General features: G+C 33.6%; 1 protein-coding gene across 1 annotated transcript; it reads right to left on the reverse strand.

Annotated features, from left to right (window-relative positions):
• Window positions 1-26: 26 nt before the first annotated feature.
• On the reverse strand, window positions 27-15,462 carry Pyroxd1 (pyridine nucleotide-disulfide oxidoreductase domain 1). The gene is made up of 13 exons (XM_089243808.1): window positions 15,272-15,462; window positions 12,967-13,047; window positions 11,845-11,964; window positions 10,308-10,379; window positions 8,826-8,882; window positions 8,654-8,727; window positions 8,394-8,554; window positions 6,807-6,892; window positions 6,578-6,692; window positions 5,965-6,077; window positions 3,800-3,922; window positions 2,042-2,179; window positions 27-725 (listed from the first exon to the last, which is right to left on the reverse strand). Exons 1-13 carry the CDS (start codon window positions 15,350-15,352, stop codon window positions 477-479), a joined length of 1,470 nt encoding a protein of 489 aa, XP_089099934.1. The 5' UTR covers window positions 15,353-15,462; the 3' UTR covers window positions 27-476.
• Window positions 15,463-15,811: the final 349 nt, after the last annotated feature.

Raw genomic sequence — 15,811 nt, forward strand, 5'->3', positions numbered from 1 at the left:
GTTTCCTCGGAAAAATAAACACATGCAAAAATTATAAATATTTAATGCTTGATAAATCCATTACAAATTTTACAATGATGAACTTATTTACAAACTATGTATTTTTATCACACACAAATCTGGAGCAGGAAAGACAATCGTAAGATAAGTTTTATTTCTACCCACAGGGAAAAAAAAGTGCTAATTTTTATTGGCATAATTCACCCACAGGGAGCACAAACTTCAATTGTAAGCATGTATAGATACCCTTCATTGTATTCTTTTATGGGGGGGGGGGGGAAACTAAAGCAAAACTATCTTTATCATTGAAATGTAAAAAAAAATGTTTTTTAGCTCGCAGAATCTGTCATTGAAAGAAATCTTTTTTAGGTGTTTAAAGTTATCACAGTCATAGCACTCAGTTTGATACAACCCATTACGTAACAGTTGCATAATTTCTTGAGTACAGTGTGTATTTATACAGTTCTTTAATTATCTCAGTCAAAATAATCCTCTATATCTACATCTGGATTCAAAAGATCTTCACCATAAACTGTGAGATCTAATTGATTTAAAATGAGGTTTTCAAAAGTCTCTTCAAGATCTGTCTCACCAATCAAGATAGCTCCACGCATTTTCCCATTTTGTAAAACAACTTTAACGTATTCCATACCTTTCGTGAAACGCAATAACAATTCACAATCATTGCCGAGTTTCTGGCAATTATAAAGTCCAAGTAAGATTACCTAAAAAAAAATTCTCCATGGTAATTCAACATAAGATCACAAACATCTCCAAGACTTTCATGAAAGAAAAAGTTCAGGCATCAATATTAACATACGAATGACCAAAATACATTGCCATTAAATTTTTTTTAGACTAATGTTATTGAACCAGGTTCTCTCACTTATACGATTTGACACCTTCCCTGTGGATGGATACGCAACTAGAAGTTGCAGTCTCAGAAACCCTCACTGAAAAACATCAATGCCATCCCGCAGGAAGAGAAAAATCATAAAATGTAAAAAGACACATGGATTAGTCGGTCTTAATAATACGCAGAGGAAGTATTAAAACGTTGTGGATAACATCATCTTAAACACAACTGATATGATTGTATATGTTATAGTTATGTTCTGAATACATATTTTAATCTGTGGAAAATATCTCTTAGTTATGTTAATTGTGATTTGCATTCCTCCCTATGCTGATGCCTCAGCCTAAAACTTTTTTAACAAACAAAAATTTGTTTTCCTGATTCTTCTGCCTCAGCTAACAAATATTTTCGTTAATATCAATGCACGCGTCAACCTAAAACAGCCATGTCATGAGCTGAATTTCAGTGCCAATCATCATCAGAATTACTATCACTCCAGCCTGATTAACTGAAGTCTACCTCAGAATCACTTTCCAGATGCACCTCTTTTTCCCCTTTTGAAAGTTCTTGAATCACTTCATGTAAAATGAAAGATGCGGCTAATGGGATGTTTTTTTTCAATGCATGCATTCTTTCAGTGCAAGACTTGGTATCAAACTGAACAGTATGGAGATTTTAGGAGCTTATTTCTTCCACCTGCATGAATCAGACACTGAAATGAGCTGACCAAATGAGTGGGACTTCAGTATCTTATATTCTTGTAAATTCTCATTCATTCTAATTTTGAAGCTGTTCATTTTAGCCTTCAGTCAGTTTGTCTTTTTTAAAGTGTCCTTAGGTGGTTTAAAAAAAACTTATCAGTAAATTTTGGGCAGCACCCGAAACAAATTAAACAATCTTCATGGGAAATCATATTTTGGCTAACAAACGTGATTACAGGATGAATTATTTTCATTAGCCAAGGTACATCACTGCATTTATTTCACACCACAGCACATCAATAAGAAAAACTGGCTTTTATTCTATAAGCAGGCTATCCCACTCCCAGTAATACTTACAATTGTGTATTTTGTTTATGGATGTGAATGGGTTGATCAGATATTTACGAGTGCTTTTTTTCCCCTCGATGAATTCTACACTAAATATCAACACATTTCATTTGTAATTTTATCAATTATCATTTACCTTGTAACCAAAGAACCTTGTGACATGAGTGAAAATCTCGAAACAAATATCCAATGCGCAAGATTCACCCATCTCATGAGCAGCAATACAACGTGCAGCGTAGGCACCCATTTGTTTAGCCTGAGTCCATAATCTCATCTGAAATATAGAAAAAATTATTAAAAATATATCGAGAAGATTATATTATACTTGTGATTTAAAGAAAAGCAACAGTGCGAAATTGTAATTCACTCATTACAGTAAGCTTTTTAAATGAGTTTTTTATTTATTTGTATGGCTAATCGATATAATTACAATATTTCCCATTGAGAGCAATTATTTATCTTGGATCTGCCTCCATTAAAATCATATTTCATGTGTTTTTAAATAATTTAAGCCACTGCTTGTTATGGCCAGCTACAAAATTATACTCTTATTTAATATAGTTTTTTGTACAATTTTACAAATATTCATAACTTATGAAGTTTTGATTTTACCTGGACACTTATTATTATCCATCAAACAATCATCTTTGCCATTAATCTGTACAATTCCTTGACTTTATACTCAAAGAATAAGATATAAATTAAAAATACACAGTATAACGCTCTAAGTTGCGTTTCATAAAACTTTCTTGAAAGAAAGACGCGGAAGATAATATAAAAACACATTTTGCTCTTCTAAACATTTTATAATTTCTTTGTATCATGGCTCTTTAACTAAGAATATTTAAATGTTGTGAAAATTTGTATTCTTTTACAAAATGAATAAGACTTCTCAAAATATATTTCTTTTAAACTTGAGTTTTATTTTGAGACTGTTTTGCAGAAAGATTCAATGTGTATTTCTCTTTTGGTTAAAAATATTGCAAAACTTAATTACAGTGATAAAGTGCCTTGGTTTTAAGATTTTTTCAGCTAACAATGATTTTTTTCGTGATTTTTCTGCCTCTGCTAACAAATGCGGATTCGGCTAATAAACATATTCCTTGATATGAATGTATGTGTTAATATAAAACAGCTGGTCATGAGCTGAATTTTTGTGCCAATCATCAAAATTATCAACTCAAGCCAAATTAACTTGTGTCCGTCTCAGAATCTTTTTCCAGATGTACCTCCACTACTTTTTCTAAACCATTTTGTGTAAAATGATTCAGCTAATAAGCTCCTTTTTTTTTAAATGCATTTTTTATGTTTTCAGAGTGCACTTTTTTTTCAGTGCAAGACTGAACACCAAACTGGACATTCTAGAAAATCTTTTCTATCTGCATGTATCAGACACAGAAATGAGTTGATCAAATCACAAATGGATGGGGATACCCACAAACTCGATTGGGTTGTGTCAACACCAGCTTTAGTCTATTAATGCTGGTTTTGGTTGTGTCTACACATTAGTGTAAAATATAAAGATCTTCAATGTCTCATTTATTTAATCTTGAAGCTATTAGTTTAGCCTTCAGTCAATTTTTGTCCTTTTTATAGTGTTCCTCTGTTTTAAAAAGCTTGTTTTTAAATTCTGGGCAGCACCTGGAACAAATCAAATGATTTTCCATAGAAACCTATGGGAAATCACATTTTGGCTAACGAACATGATTGCAGGAATCATCTTCATTAGCTGAGGTAGCCCTGTATAAGTTTATGAAATATTAAATGGATAAACGAGTTGACATCTTCATTTAATGAAATAAACCTCACAAAACCAAAGACAATAAAAATTTAACCAATTTTTTTTGGTATAACAATTATATTCTCGCTAATATTTCAGAATGGATTGTATTACCTGAAACCAATGCAGAGACTGTTGCCATGCTGCTGTACAAATATCACCAGCAGCGTATATATCAACTACAGATGTTTTCATTTGATCATCTACTTCTAATCCACCATCAGCTGCCACTGAAAACTAACATTCCAGAATTAACATTTCAAAAAATAAACATCTTAAAAGAATCATTTTTATATTCTAAATATCATTTATATACTCATGTTTAAACTAATTTTTTTCTCTCAAAAAAAGGAGATTGGCGTATACTATATAAGGTAAGGGGTCTTCAACTGTTGACATGTACTGTGAGTTACATTTAATGCTTCAATGAGACCTGCAGGCCACTAAGCTATACCACACATGTTATCAAAGACCTTGACTGGCCATGCATTGAAGACCCCTGATACAAGATATATTTAGATTTCTAAGAATTATATATATTTCCTTAAATAAAACATGTTATACAAAAATGAATTTCACATCTTAGCTGAGAAATGTGATTTTGTAAAGTTTGCAGATAAAAATAGCTTTTTTTTCTTAAGTTTACTTAGCTATGTAAATGTTTTTGCCCTTATATTAGCAATAACTAAGACTTCAATTCGTGGACATTAAAAAACATTCTAGTTGTGAAGCATTATCAAGCAAGAACATTGGGCACTTGCATATAACAGTAATACTCATTACATAAAAACAGCATTAGAAATTAAAATAGGGGAAACAGGATTTTAATATACAGGGTGAGTATAATTAAAGTTCTCGTACTCTGAGTAGTTTTCCTCAAAAAATACTCATCCAAATACAGCCAAATTTTCAGGACATCTTAATCAGACCATGGGAAGAGAAATTCATACAATAAAAAAAAGTTAAATTTTTTACCACCAGGTGAAAGATTGACGCTTTTTTTATTACATTTCCTTCTCCCCATGGTCCATATAGAGTATATATTGAGTTTAAATGTGGAATATGTCCACCAGAACGGGTGTGGCATAGGCGGAGATAGACAATAGACTTGGAAGTCTGGAGGGGCACTATGATGATGATGTCAATTGATGTATACATTAGATCAGTCGATTCCACCTTTGATGCTGGGGGCAATGCCCTCGTATCTCCGCCCATGTACATAGGTCTGATCCATGTCAGAATATTGAAACTACTCAGACCTATATAGTGCCCTTTCTGGTGGACCTATTCTATTGAAACTTGGTATATACGCTATATTGACCATGTAGGAGAAAAGAAATGTAATAAAAAAGTACTTTTCACATGGTGGTCAAAAATTGAACTTTTTTATTGCATAAACCTCCCTCCCATGGCCTCATTAAGATATCCTGAAAATTTAGCTGTATTGAGAACTTTAATTATAATCACTCTGTATAAGTGAATTGTTGAGGAAAAGAGTTAATTATGAATATTTCAAGACACTATTGCACTAAAAAGTGCATGATACAGACAAATATATATGTGTGTGTGTCGCTAGCTAAAATTCCCAGTGCACTGCTCGAGTTTAATTCAATTATTGGGAGGATTGAAAAAGTGACAAACCATTACAAAGGAATAAACTATTATACATAATACGGGCCGCATTAAAGAAGTGACAAACCATTATAAAGGCGTCTGAAACGCACGCATAGCTAAGAAAACAACGGTAACCAAAGTAAACATTCCGAAAGTGGTTGTTGAGGCTTAGAAACCATTGTTGCCCAACAGTTTTTTGCCCATTTGGGGGACTTACTCAGCTCTGACAAACTTTTAAAGTAGCCTATTGTTCAAGTCTGGTCCTATTCGGTACATATGCAAAATATGATGACGATTGATCGAAAATTGTAGATTTGTATAGAGAACACAGACATACAGCCAGAAAATCAATTTTATATATATAGATATACAGAGCCACAGCTGGATATTTTGTCAGCCTGGGAAAGCACACATTTTGGTGCCCCTGTGCTATATAGGAAGAGTTAAAGGGTAAATTTGGCACCCCCCTCTAGCCTAGTGCACAGGACCTGGCTGCTCTCCTCCAGTGCAGTCCTGGTCATACATCCAGTTTAAATGATAATTATGTTTCTGGTACACTAGTATATTGTGTGTACACATGAAAAATGTATTCAAAATTTTCACATGTATGTTGAAAAGAATTTTAACTCATAGGAAACTAAGGATGCAAAATAGTTTATACTTACGTCATTTCCTATTAGAAATGGGTGAGTATTAGGGACAACACCAGTGGCACTTACAAGAAAATCACAACCAAATATGGAACCATTTGTCAGTTTCACATATATTGGCCATGGACCTACAAAAAAAATCAATTATACATAAAACACACACAAATAACACATTTTTTTGTTGACATTCAAAATGATTTCATTTTATCAATACTTTACAAAATTTAAAATATATGCAGTAAAACCTGGATTAAACAGAACATTGAATGACTGAAATAATGTTCTGTTTCAGACAGGTTTCCATTTTATAAAAGCATTAATCATCGATGAGACTACTACTTCACCAAACTCTGGCCATATCGCTATATTGCAATTTACTGCCAATAATGAGATGGGTTGGAAATGAAGGCACTGTCTATTGGTGATCGCCTCAAGTTCGTTAGGGAAAACATCTTATCTATATCCTCCCTCGGGTTCGAACCCAGGATTGTGATAGCAGCCTTCATGGTGGTAGACGAGCATTTTACCACCTTGCCACTCAGACGCTCATTGATGAGACTATCTTTTGTTTCCCGCCTCAATACAGTACAGGTTTTACACAGGTTTCATTGTATATTACATATTTTACCATTTATCTGAGAGTCAGTCAAAGTGGTTTCGCAGCAATTTTCAGATTGAAACTCTTCTGTAGTATAAATATTCTGAACTTCACAACAAAATTGAAGATGAATGTCTCGAGTTTTCTGAAAGCACAAATTCATAAAAATTAAGCGAGATTAAATAAGGCTAACAATGAATCTACATCTATGAAAAAAAATATTTCTGGATACAGAAATATTCAGACAGAGTAAACTCACATTTGTATGACCTGTTAAAAGAAGATTGTTTGACCAATCTGGTCCAAGGGCACTACCCATACACAAATTCTCAACATCTTTCCACTCTACAGAGAAATAGGTTCACAAAATCAATGATAAAGCAGATGTCAAACATTCATGAAGAGAAAAAGAAATCACTTCAATGCATAATTTGGTAAATTCCGATGGGACTTTTTTGATAAAAATTTTAATTCTTTTCAATGTAGGAAATTGAAAATAAATGTTTTAATGACAAAAACAGAAAATTCATGATGAATAAAAACAGTCAAATCTGAGGGAATTCAATTTTTCTACTTTTTCGACAACAATATGTTAATAATTAAAAAATTAAGCAGCAAGCTAAAAAGTTCTCATTTTTTGGATTCTAATTTATTTGATTGTTTAACCAGGAAGATGTTTTAAAAACTTGTGATATCGAGGAAAAAAATGAAAAATTACATTTTCACAATGGAGATAGTATCTAAGCATTCACTCGTGTTTTCATTAAAAATATCTGAACAACCTGATTCCCCTCCCACGTGTTTTCTATTAGTTTTTCACAAGTTCTCTCAAAAAATTCAAATAAATATGTCTAAAATAATATGTGTGCTAAAATTTCATACAACATGCAGTTCTACAAGTATTTTTTTTAACAGACCAAATATCTGACCAAAACAAAAAATTGTGTCAAAATCCATTTGGTACTAGATCTACATTTTTTTTTACGAAAAACTTCTAAAATCGATGCTCATTCACATCCAAATGAGCAACAGTTTTTGTCGAATTAACTTCAATAACTCCATCAAAACTAGAAATAGAGCTGCCATCTTCATCTCATTTTAAAGAAGAAAGATGAAAGTTTGTGCTTATACCATTTTAATATTTGTGGCAGCCAGATGTCAGGAATTGTTCAAGCACAAAGTGAACCAACGATTTTGACGTTTTCGGATTTGACACGTGTCCATAAATGGAATCATATCTCAGAAATGACTTATCCAATCCCAGTGAACCAATTGTTGTTTTGAAGAGGAGTATATGTGCTATAACTAATTCTGAGGTTTGAGTTTGTATATCTTAAACACTTAAAATGATACAAGGCTGTAAATTTAAAAAAAGTGTGAACATTTCTGTATTTTTTCAAAATTTTACTATGTATGAGTGCAAAGTACAACCAAAATAAGAAAAATTCGCCACGAATGCATAGAACACAGAATGATGAAGAGAATGACACCAAAAATGCCAGGCCCAAGACCAATGCACAGTACTGCCTGCTGATAAAATGGACAGTCCAATGAAATATGACCCAAACTTATTGAGCCCACTTAGCATTCCCAATGCGGTGGTGGCCCGAAATTGGACTTGTGTTGGGGCCAACAACTACTTCAAAAAAATATTCTTTGACGTGAAAACGTCTTTAAAATCGGTGTCAGGTGTGGTCATCGATAATTATTTATATTATAATTATAAAAAATTATAATTGAAATTTACTATGAACTATTGATGTTTTCACAAAAATAACTGCTCTGCAGTGTCCGTCACTAACCTTTTTATTTTTTTCCAGTGTGAAAAAGAAAAGACACAACTAACCTCCTAAAGTGTATTTTGTTCTTCTCATGATGACTGGGCAATCAGATTCACTTTTATTCAAGTCAGGCATGAAAAACTCAGCAGCTCCAGCATCAAAGAACGTGGCACCAAATGACTTGTCTTTCACAGCCCATATAACTTGGCAATTTACTATTTTGTGCCTGAGTAAAACAATGAAACAAAAGCTGTCACAAAAATTGCAAAATAATACATGCAACTAAAATTAAACATAAATTAATAATGGAGATTATAAAACTTACGCAAGTTCAGTAGCTATACCTCCATTCCCAACTATCATTACACGTTTTGCTCTAACAAGTTTTTTTTGAAAAGTCTGCAATTAAAATACAATTGGTTTCACTTGGGAAAAAGAAGATCCATACGCAAAATGAAAAATGACTGAAATTAAGATTTTACTCAGAATAAATGTACCTGCACGGTTTCTGTATCTCGAATCCCAAGCACATAGGGTGAATCTTTCATAATGAGCTGAGTAAAACAACAGAAATGAATAATAATTTTGTGAATGAGAATATGAATTCTGAGTCTGAAGGTTTATACACTCACACATATAATGTTAAATATATACTTAATTATAACAATTATAGTTGGTGTTGATACGACAGAAATTTGTAATAATTCTGAGTTGATGATTCATATTTAATGAAGATAACATGGACTTTTACATTGAAGGCAACATTATATTTGTGAAATATATGATACCATGGTCACTAAACGTGAGAATGTAACATTAAAAACATTTCACATTAGAATATTTTCCTAAATTTTTAGAGAAACTCTAATATAAAAGATATACAGCAGAATCTTGATCAACCTAAATCTTGATCTATCAACTGAAGATTAACCCTTTATAGGTCTCTGGGATAATAATTTCCCCGTTTTTTTTTTAATTGGATAAAATCTTTTAATAGGATGGATCTTTTTTCACTAAAAAATGATAAAATCTATTTCTTGGTCTTTTTCACTATAAATGGTTAAGATGAAAGACATCAAGACAAGTGGCAGATCAAGGTCAATTCTGTTAACAAATAAAAGAGTTATAATGTTGATGGAAAAAGAAATATCAGCAATTGAAAGCTTTGAAAATCAAATCAATCAAGAGCATGGCTAAGGCCAGCATTACACTATAAACGTTTGATAAAAGTTTGTTTATAAAACTTGAAAAATGCAACCAATAGGCGGATCAGTTAAGTTTGCTCGAATGTAACAGATGTGATTATTGGTTACATTTTTCAAGTTTTATAAAATAATTTTATCAAACTTTTATAATGTAATACCGGCCTAAGGAATATGGTGTTGAATGAATACAACACCAAGTAGGAAAGGAAGAGTTTCATGCAGAGATTGACTCAAAAAAAAAGTTTGTTTCAGAAAGACAGTAAGCATTAAAAAAAGAGGACCAACTTGGTGAAACTGTTTTTTGTTCGATTCAGACAGAAAAGTACCAGAGGAGCTCCTTTTCCTGCTGCCATTTTACAAGAGATAATGATCTTCAATAAAAGATGGGGTGGTTTAAGGCAAGGCAAGTCAAGGTTTACTTGAAGGATTCAAGAACTAGCATGGGATTAGAGGGCCAGATGTGTACAAAAAAAAGCTATACATCATCAGGCAAAATAAATTTACTCATGGTCAAAATTTTCAAGAGATAATCTCTGTTAAGCAAGGATCTCAATATCTGAAGTGACACCAGACATCATCCTTTTCCTTAATTAATCAAGATTATGCTGTAGTTAGGAGAATGAATTGATTATTCAGCAGTAAATATGCACAGATAGTTTCAATGTGGTATTTTCATTCATATGATAATCAAACACAATGACCAAGAAGTTAAAAACAAATTTTGAGGTTGAAACATAGAACTTGAGGCATCGATTAAAATTATATAATATTTACCTTTGGAACTGCACCAGCACAAATACAAAGCTTCTTGTAAATGACACTTTGATGGGATAACAAAAATATTTCCTATGGAAACAATTTATTTTTTTGAGAGCCAATTTTAATTTTGAGGAAAACAGTTGAGATCTGTCCATGCAGAAAGGACTTCAGTCTAGTTTTGGTTAATGTTTAGCTGTAGAAAAAAATTCTTCATTGGACTTTTCATCAATGTGTGCAAAAAAAAGATTTTAACTCCCATGTTCATAATTCTGTTATGGCATGCACGCTCTCTCTCTCTCTTCATACAGAATGTATGATGCATGCTCATCTTGACATGAGTCATTTCTCATTTTTTGAGAACAGGATTGTTTGGACTGAAGCCCTTTCTGCAAGAACCAATTAAGTTAATAAAATAAAAACGAAGAGAAAAACAAGCTTATTTTGATTGCTTTTTATAGACTTTGAAATAAAATAGTAGTGTATACTATTGTTTACAAATCCAGTGTACATGAGCATCTGCCATGCATTGGGATGACTATTAAACAATCAGTAATAAGTATGTTACAAGTAATAAAGTGACTGGTTTTTGACAATAAATTTAGACATTTTTGCTCCCGTTATCACAAAAAAATTACAAAATTACACACAGGCACCCTTTGGCACATAAAACATTGGGTAGCACAGGTGTGCACTATAATACCTCTCTGCTTGCATCGATTGATGCTTAATACTCGTTTTAGGTAAAAAAAAAAAGGTAAAAAAACAAGTGGTAACTTTTCTCAAACGTTTTCAGTGCTATTTAAACATACTGCAATTCAGAAACACATACATTTATAGATAAAATATGTGATAAAAAAATCTTAATTATTTTTTCCAATAGGTTTTTTTCTATCACACTTTGTAACAGAATAGAATATTTTTTCAGAGAGACATGGTGAAATGTCATTTTATGCTGGATAATCAACCATAGGATACACAGCCTATTTTTTACATTTAAAAAAAAGTAATGTAGCCTATTTCACTGTTTAAAGCTATTAAACCCTGAGAACTAATAATATGTTGAATTGATTTCTGTAAGTGCACACAGGCATGCATCCAGGGTGATGTATCGGGGAAGGGGGTGATTTGTTGCATAGGCCTGTTGAATCATACCATATTTTAAAGGGCAGACTAATTTTTTCCATATTATTCAGCTCTCAGGAGTTGAGATCACCCTCCCTCGGGATCTGCACCTGAGTGCACAATGACATCCAAAATTTTAGTCACGTTAAGAACAAAATTTAACACAATTATTATTGCAATCATTGAAGGAAGAAAGAGGAATAATGGTAAATTTTCTATACTTCTTTCCAATTTAAATAAGTTATAGAAAGAAATGCTCAGAATTAACTACAATAAATTTAATTTACCAAAAAATTTAGTTTTTTTTTGTTGTGTCTATTGGTGTTTTCAACTTTAAGATTATGATCCAATGCGATCTTCAAAAAAGAAAGAAAAAAAAAATTGTCCTGGAAAAAGGACAAACTGAAAAAAAAATTACACATGTACTCACGTGATTTTTTGACTCGAGCTTTTCAACTGTAGCGTACATGACTACCAAATTAGGATACTGAGACTGAAGTGATGAATGTGACTTCTCCTCAACATCAAAATCCTCAAGTGTTTGTGCAAACTATTAGAGAGGAATAGAAAAGCTATCATTTCCAGTATGAATCTCATATTTTTAATTTTTTTTTTATTAGTTATACTCTATATTGAAGAAAATTAATAAAAATCAAGATTTGTTACTAGTTACAGTTTCTCAGAACCAAAATAACAAAGAAATTTTGATTTAATCTCAATGAATACTGTTGGCCTATATGAAAACAAACTTTTTCTCACGTTTATTAACGCTTAACTGGCTTGTTGGGGTTATTTGGTACCCCATGCATTGCTTATCTTGCAATCCCTTGATAAAGAAATGCATCTGGTCCATCCCGTTATCAGTACCTTTCAAAATGGTTGTTTACACACATTTGAAAAAAATTAAGACGTGGTTGTATTTTTTCCTCTTTTTATATCATTGATCAAATTTTCAGTGGGAGAACAAAAAATGACCTCACCACACTACTTGCACAAAGCATTTTTTGTCTGATGACCAAAGTGTTCAGATCGGAATGGCATCTCGGAAGAAAGAGCATAAGTTATTTTGATATACATATTAATTTTTTAATCATGAAAATTATGTTCAAACCATTGAATAGGTAATTTAAGGAAAAAACAGTTATGTATACCTGTATTTCTTTCATATGAGTGTCTAAATAAAAGATCATTTTGAGAAAATAATTGAAGAAAGTTGAAAAATTATTTAGTGCCTAAATTAATCAATGAATGAAATCACATGTAAAAAAACCTATTGCGTTAACGGAAACTGTTTTTTTTTGTTGATTTTTTAAATGCATTAATACTTGCTGGGGTAAAAAAATGGCACAGTAACGGCAGTTAAATCTCACAAAGCCAGTTAAAGGTTAATATTTTATTTGATCTACTCTATTGTGCACCTTATTACTCAGCTGCAAAAATGAGCTTTGTTTTGTAATATTGCCTGATTAATAATTTTGTGATTCTAATACACAACCATCGATATTAACAGGAAAAAATTCAAAGAAAACTCATGAAAATGATTTTTTTTTACCTTTTTGACATTTGTAGCAACTTTAACTACAGATGATGAGGAGATGAGCAGGACTTCCTTTAGTGGATATTCAAGAGCCAGCTATTTCCACACATAAAAGAAAGAGAATTGTAAAAAATATTATAGCAGCTAAATGAGTCTCTAAACAAGCAGTTTCCAATTGGGTGTGCTTGGACTCCCAGTGGCCCACGGCCAAATTGTAGAGTTACGAAAAAAAATACTTTCAAGTATAAAAAAAAATATAAATTACTTAAAAGAAAAGTTTTTCTATTAAATTCATATGCAAAAGCACACCTTGTAGACTTCAGCAGTAATATTGCTATGTTTTGGCACAAATTGTATTTCTGGTGACATTTCTCGATAGCAGTACAACATGTTGTTTTAATTCCTTTGCAGCACAGCAAATGGTATTGCTATCGCATCACATTGACTAGTACTACTTTACCACAAACCTACTCTAGTCATAATGATATACAGCAAGTTCCAATCAGTGGAGTGGAAATGAAGATGCCACATATCGGTGGTCGCCTCAGGCACAGTAAGTAAAAAACTTGTTTTCAATGTTCTTTCCTCAGATTTGAACCCTTGGACCTTGATGGTGACAGATGAGCACCTTACCACTGCAGCACCACTCAGGCACTAATACTACTATTGGATAATATATAAACTGAAGAGCCAAAAAACTGGTACAGGCATGCATATGCAAATAAAGAGATATGGAACCAATCAGAGTACGGCGCTGCGGTCGACAACACCTATATAACACAACAAGTGTCTGGCATACTTGTTAGATCGGTTACTGCTGCTACAATGACAGATTATCGAGATTTAAGTGAGTTTGAACGTGGTGTTATAGTCCGCGCTCAAGAGATGGGACATAGCATCTCTGAGGTAGCGATGAAATTTGGATTTTCACGTACAACCATTTCATGAGTCTACCGTGACTATCGGGAATCCGGTAAAAAATTAAATCTATGACATCGCTGCGGCCAGATGTGCTGTTCAGAAAAGATCTCCACCCTTCTTACTCCTACGGATTTATGGACTGCCCTGCAGGATTCATGGTGTCAATTACCTCCAGCACTACTTCAGACATTAGTCGAGTCCATGCCACGTCGTGTTGCAGCACTTCTGCGGGCTCGCGGGGCAGGTGTACCAGTCTTTTTGGCTCTTCAGTGTATATCCTCCATTATACATTCTACGAGTACATTCGTGCTGATAGATGGTTGCAGTTTCTGCTGCTATAATGGGTGTCCACGACTAAAAGTACGGTGAAATCTGTATGAAACAGAATGTCAATAGACTAAAATAATATTCCCCGTTTCACACAGATTCCCATTTTATAAAGGTGCAAATAAAAGCAACTAATCATTGAACAGACTATATTTTGATTTCATTTAAGACAGGTTTCTATCTCATACGGTGTCCCTCTTAGACAGGTTTCAGAGTATTTGAGGGCACCACTGCTCTAAACCAAATAATTTGAAAAATTACTGTACTGAATATCAATTTCAAACCATCGAAATAGTTAATATTTTTGTAAAACATTACAGCATTGAAAGAAGATGACAATTTCGGCATTTGAATGGGCCACGATAATTCATGGAGTCCTGGTTTGCCCATGGGAGAAATAGGCACTACCGCTAGGGTCGCCAACATCATCTATAGCAGAAGGCCTCCACCTGAAGTTTTGACATCACTAAAGAAGTCCATTTTCAGTGTAGCCATTGGATATAGCAGGCCAAAGCATGCAATATATTTACCTTCTTTGCAGTATATCCAATGACTTATAGGTGGAATGGACTTCTTCCGTGACGTAACGAGCTTCGCGTGAAGGATTTCGGCTATAGATGGCGTTGACTCAACACACCTTTGACCCCCCCCCCCCACATGAAACAGCAGGGGCCCCCTAGGCTAGAATCTTAGGCGGACCCCTGATCAGGTTTTTCTCGGGCCCTACTTTGGTTAATTTAAAATCGGAAAAACAAAAAATGATAAAAATCGTCTCGGGGGACCTCTGCAAACCCCCCCATCCTTGACGGGAGCAGAGCCATCATAAGAGCATCATGGGGCCCCGGGCCAAGTGATTTTTCTGACACCCTACCAGGCAAGTTTGCACGCTTACTCTCGAAAATTTCAGCCAGACCCCCCTTTTTTTGTGAGGTAACCCCCTCTTCTCTTGAGGTGCCCCGGTGGGCCCATGCGCCAAGACGGCACTAGTATGTGCATGGACACACCACTTGGGAACATATACACTAACATAGAATTTCACCGACAGCAATACGAAATAAAAATGTAAACATACGTGTTCGGCGCATGTAACACCGGCTATGCCACCTCCAATTACAACGAAATGAGCTTTTATTTGTTTCTCGGAATCGTTCATGTCTCACCAAAGCCAAACACTCGTCAAAAATTTGACAACCGAATGTTTACACGTTTTTTTAACCCACAGCTTATGACGCAACTTCCGAAATCGATGTTTGTCAACAAACAACTCAGTAAAAATTATTTAGGAACCGAATCGCATACGGAGTCAGAAGATTTTTTTAAAAATTAGATTTAAACAGGATCATAGAAAGATATGATATTGATAAAAAAAATTGAATAATTTTTTCCCAAATACATAAAAGACTATTTTATTTCGAATTTGCGTTAATTAGTTTTCAACATGTGAATCATAATTGCAATGACCATACGTCCCGTATTTTCCGGGACAGTCCCGGTTTTCTTTCTTTTTCTAGCCGTCCAGACTTTTTGGCAGAAGTGTCCCGGTTTATCCGTTTTTTCATATGACGCCTACTTGGATTTTTATTCTTTATTGAAGTCAAACATTGAAATAATT

Source organism: Pholcus phalangioides, unplaced genomic scaffold (assembly GCF_987345545.1).
Source record: "Pholcus phalangioides strain wild (caught in Gottingen) unplaced genomic scaffold, Ppha-v1.0 ptg000015l_1, whole genome shotgun sequence".
Classification (NCBI taxonomy): Eukaryota; Metazoa; Arthropoda; class Arachnida; order Araneae; family Pholcidae; genus Pholcus; species Pholcus phalangioides.

Excerpts from the sequence above, each read along its gene's own strand:
- Pyroxd1 (XM_089243808.1), bottom strand. The coding sequence starts at position 15,352 with ATGAACGATTCCGAGAAACAAATAAAAGCTCATTTCGTTGTAATTGGA. Across the intron at positions 6,893-8,393 it reads AACAAAATACACTTTAGGAG|AGTGGAAAGATGTTGAGAAT; the intron begins GTTAGTTGTGTC and ends ATTTCTCTGTAG. Across the intron at positions 726-2,041 it reads CAAGGTTCTTTGGTTACAAG|GTAATCTTACTTGGACTTTA; the intron begins GTAAATGATAAT and ends ATTTTTTTTTAG.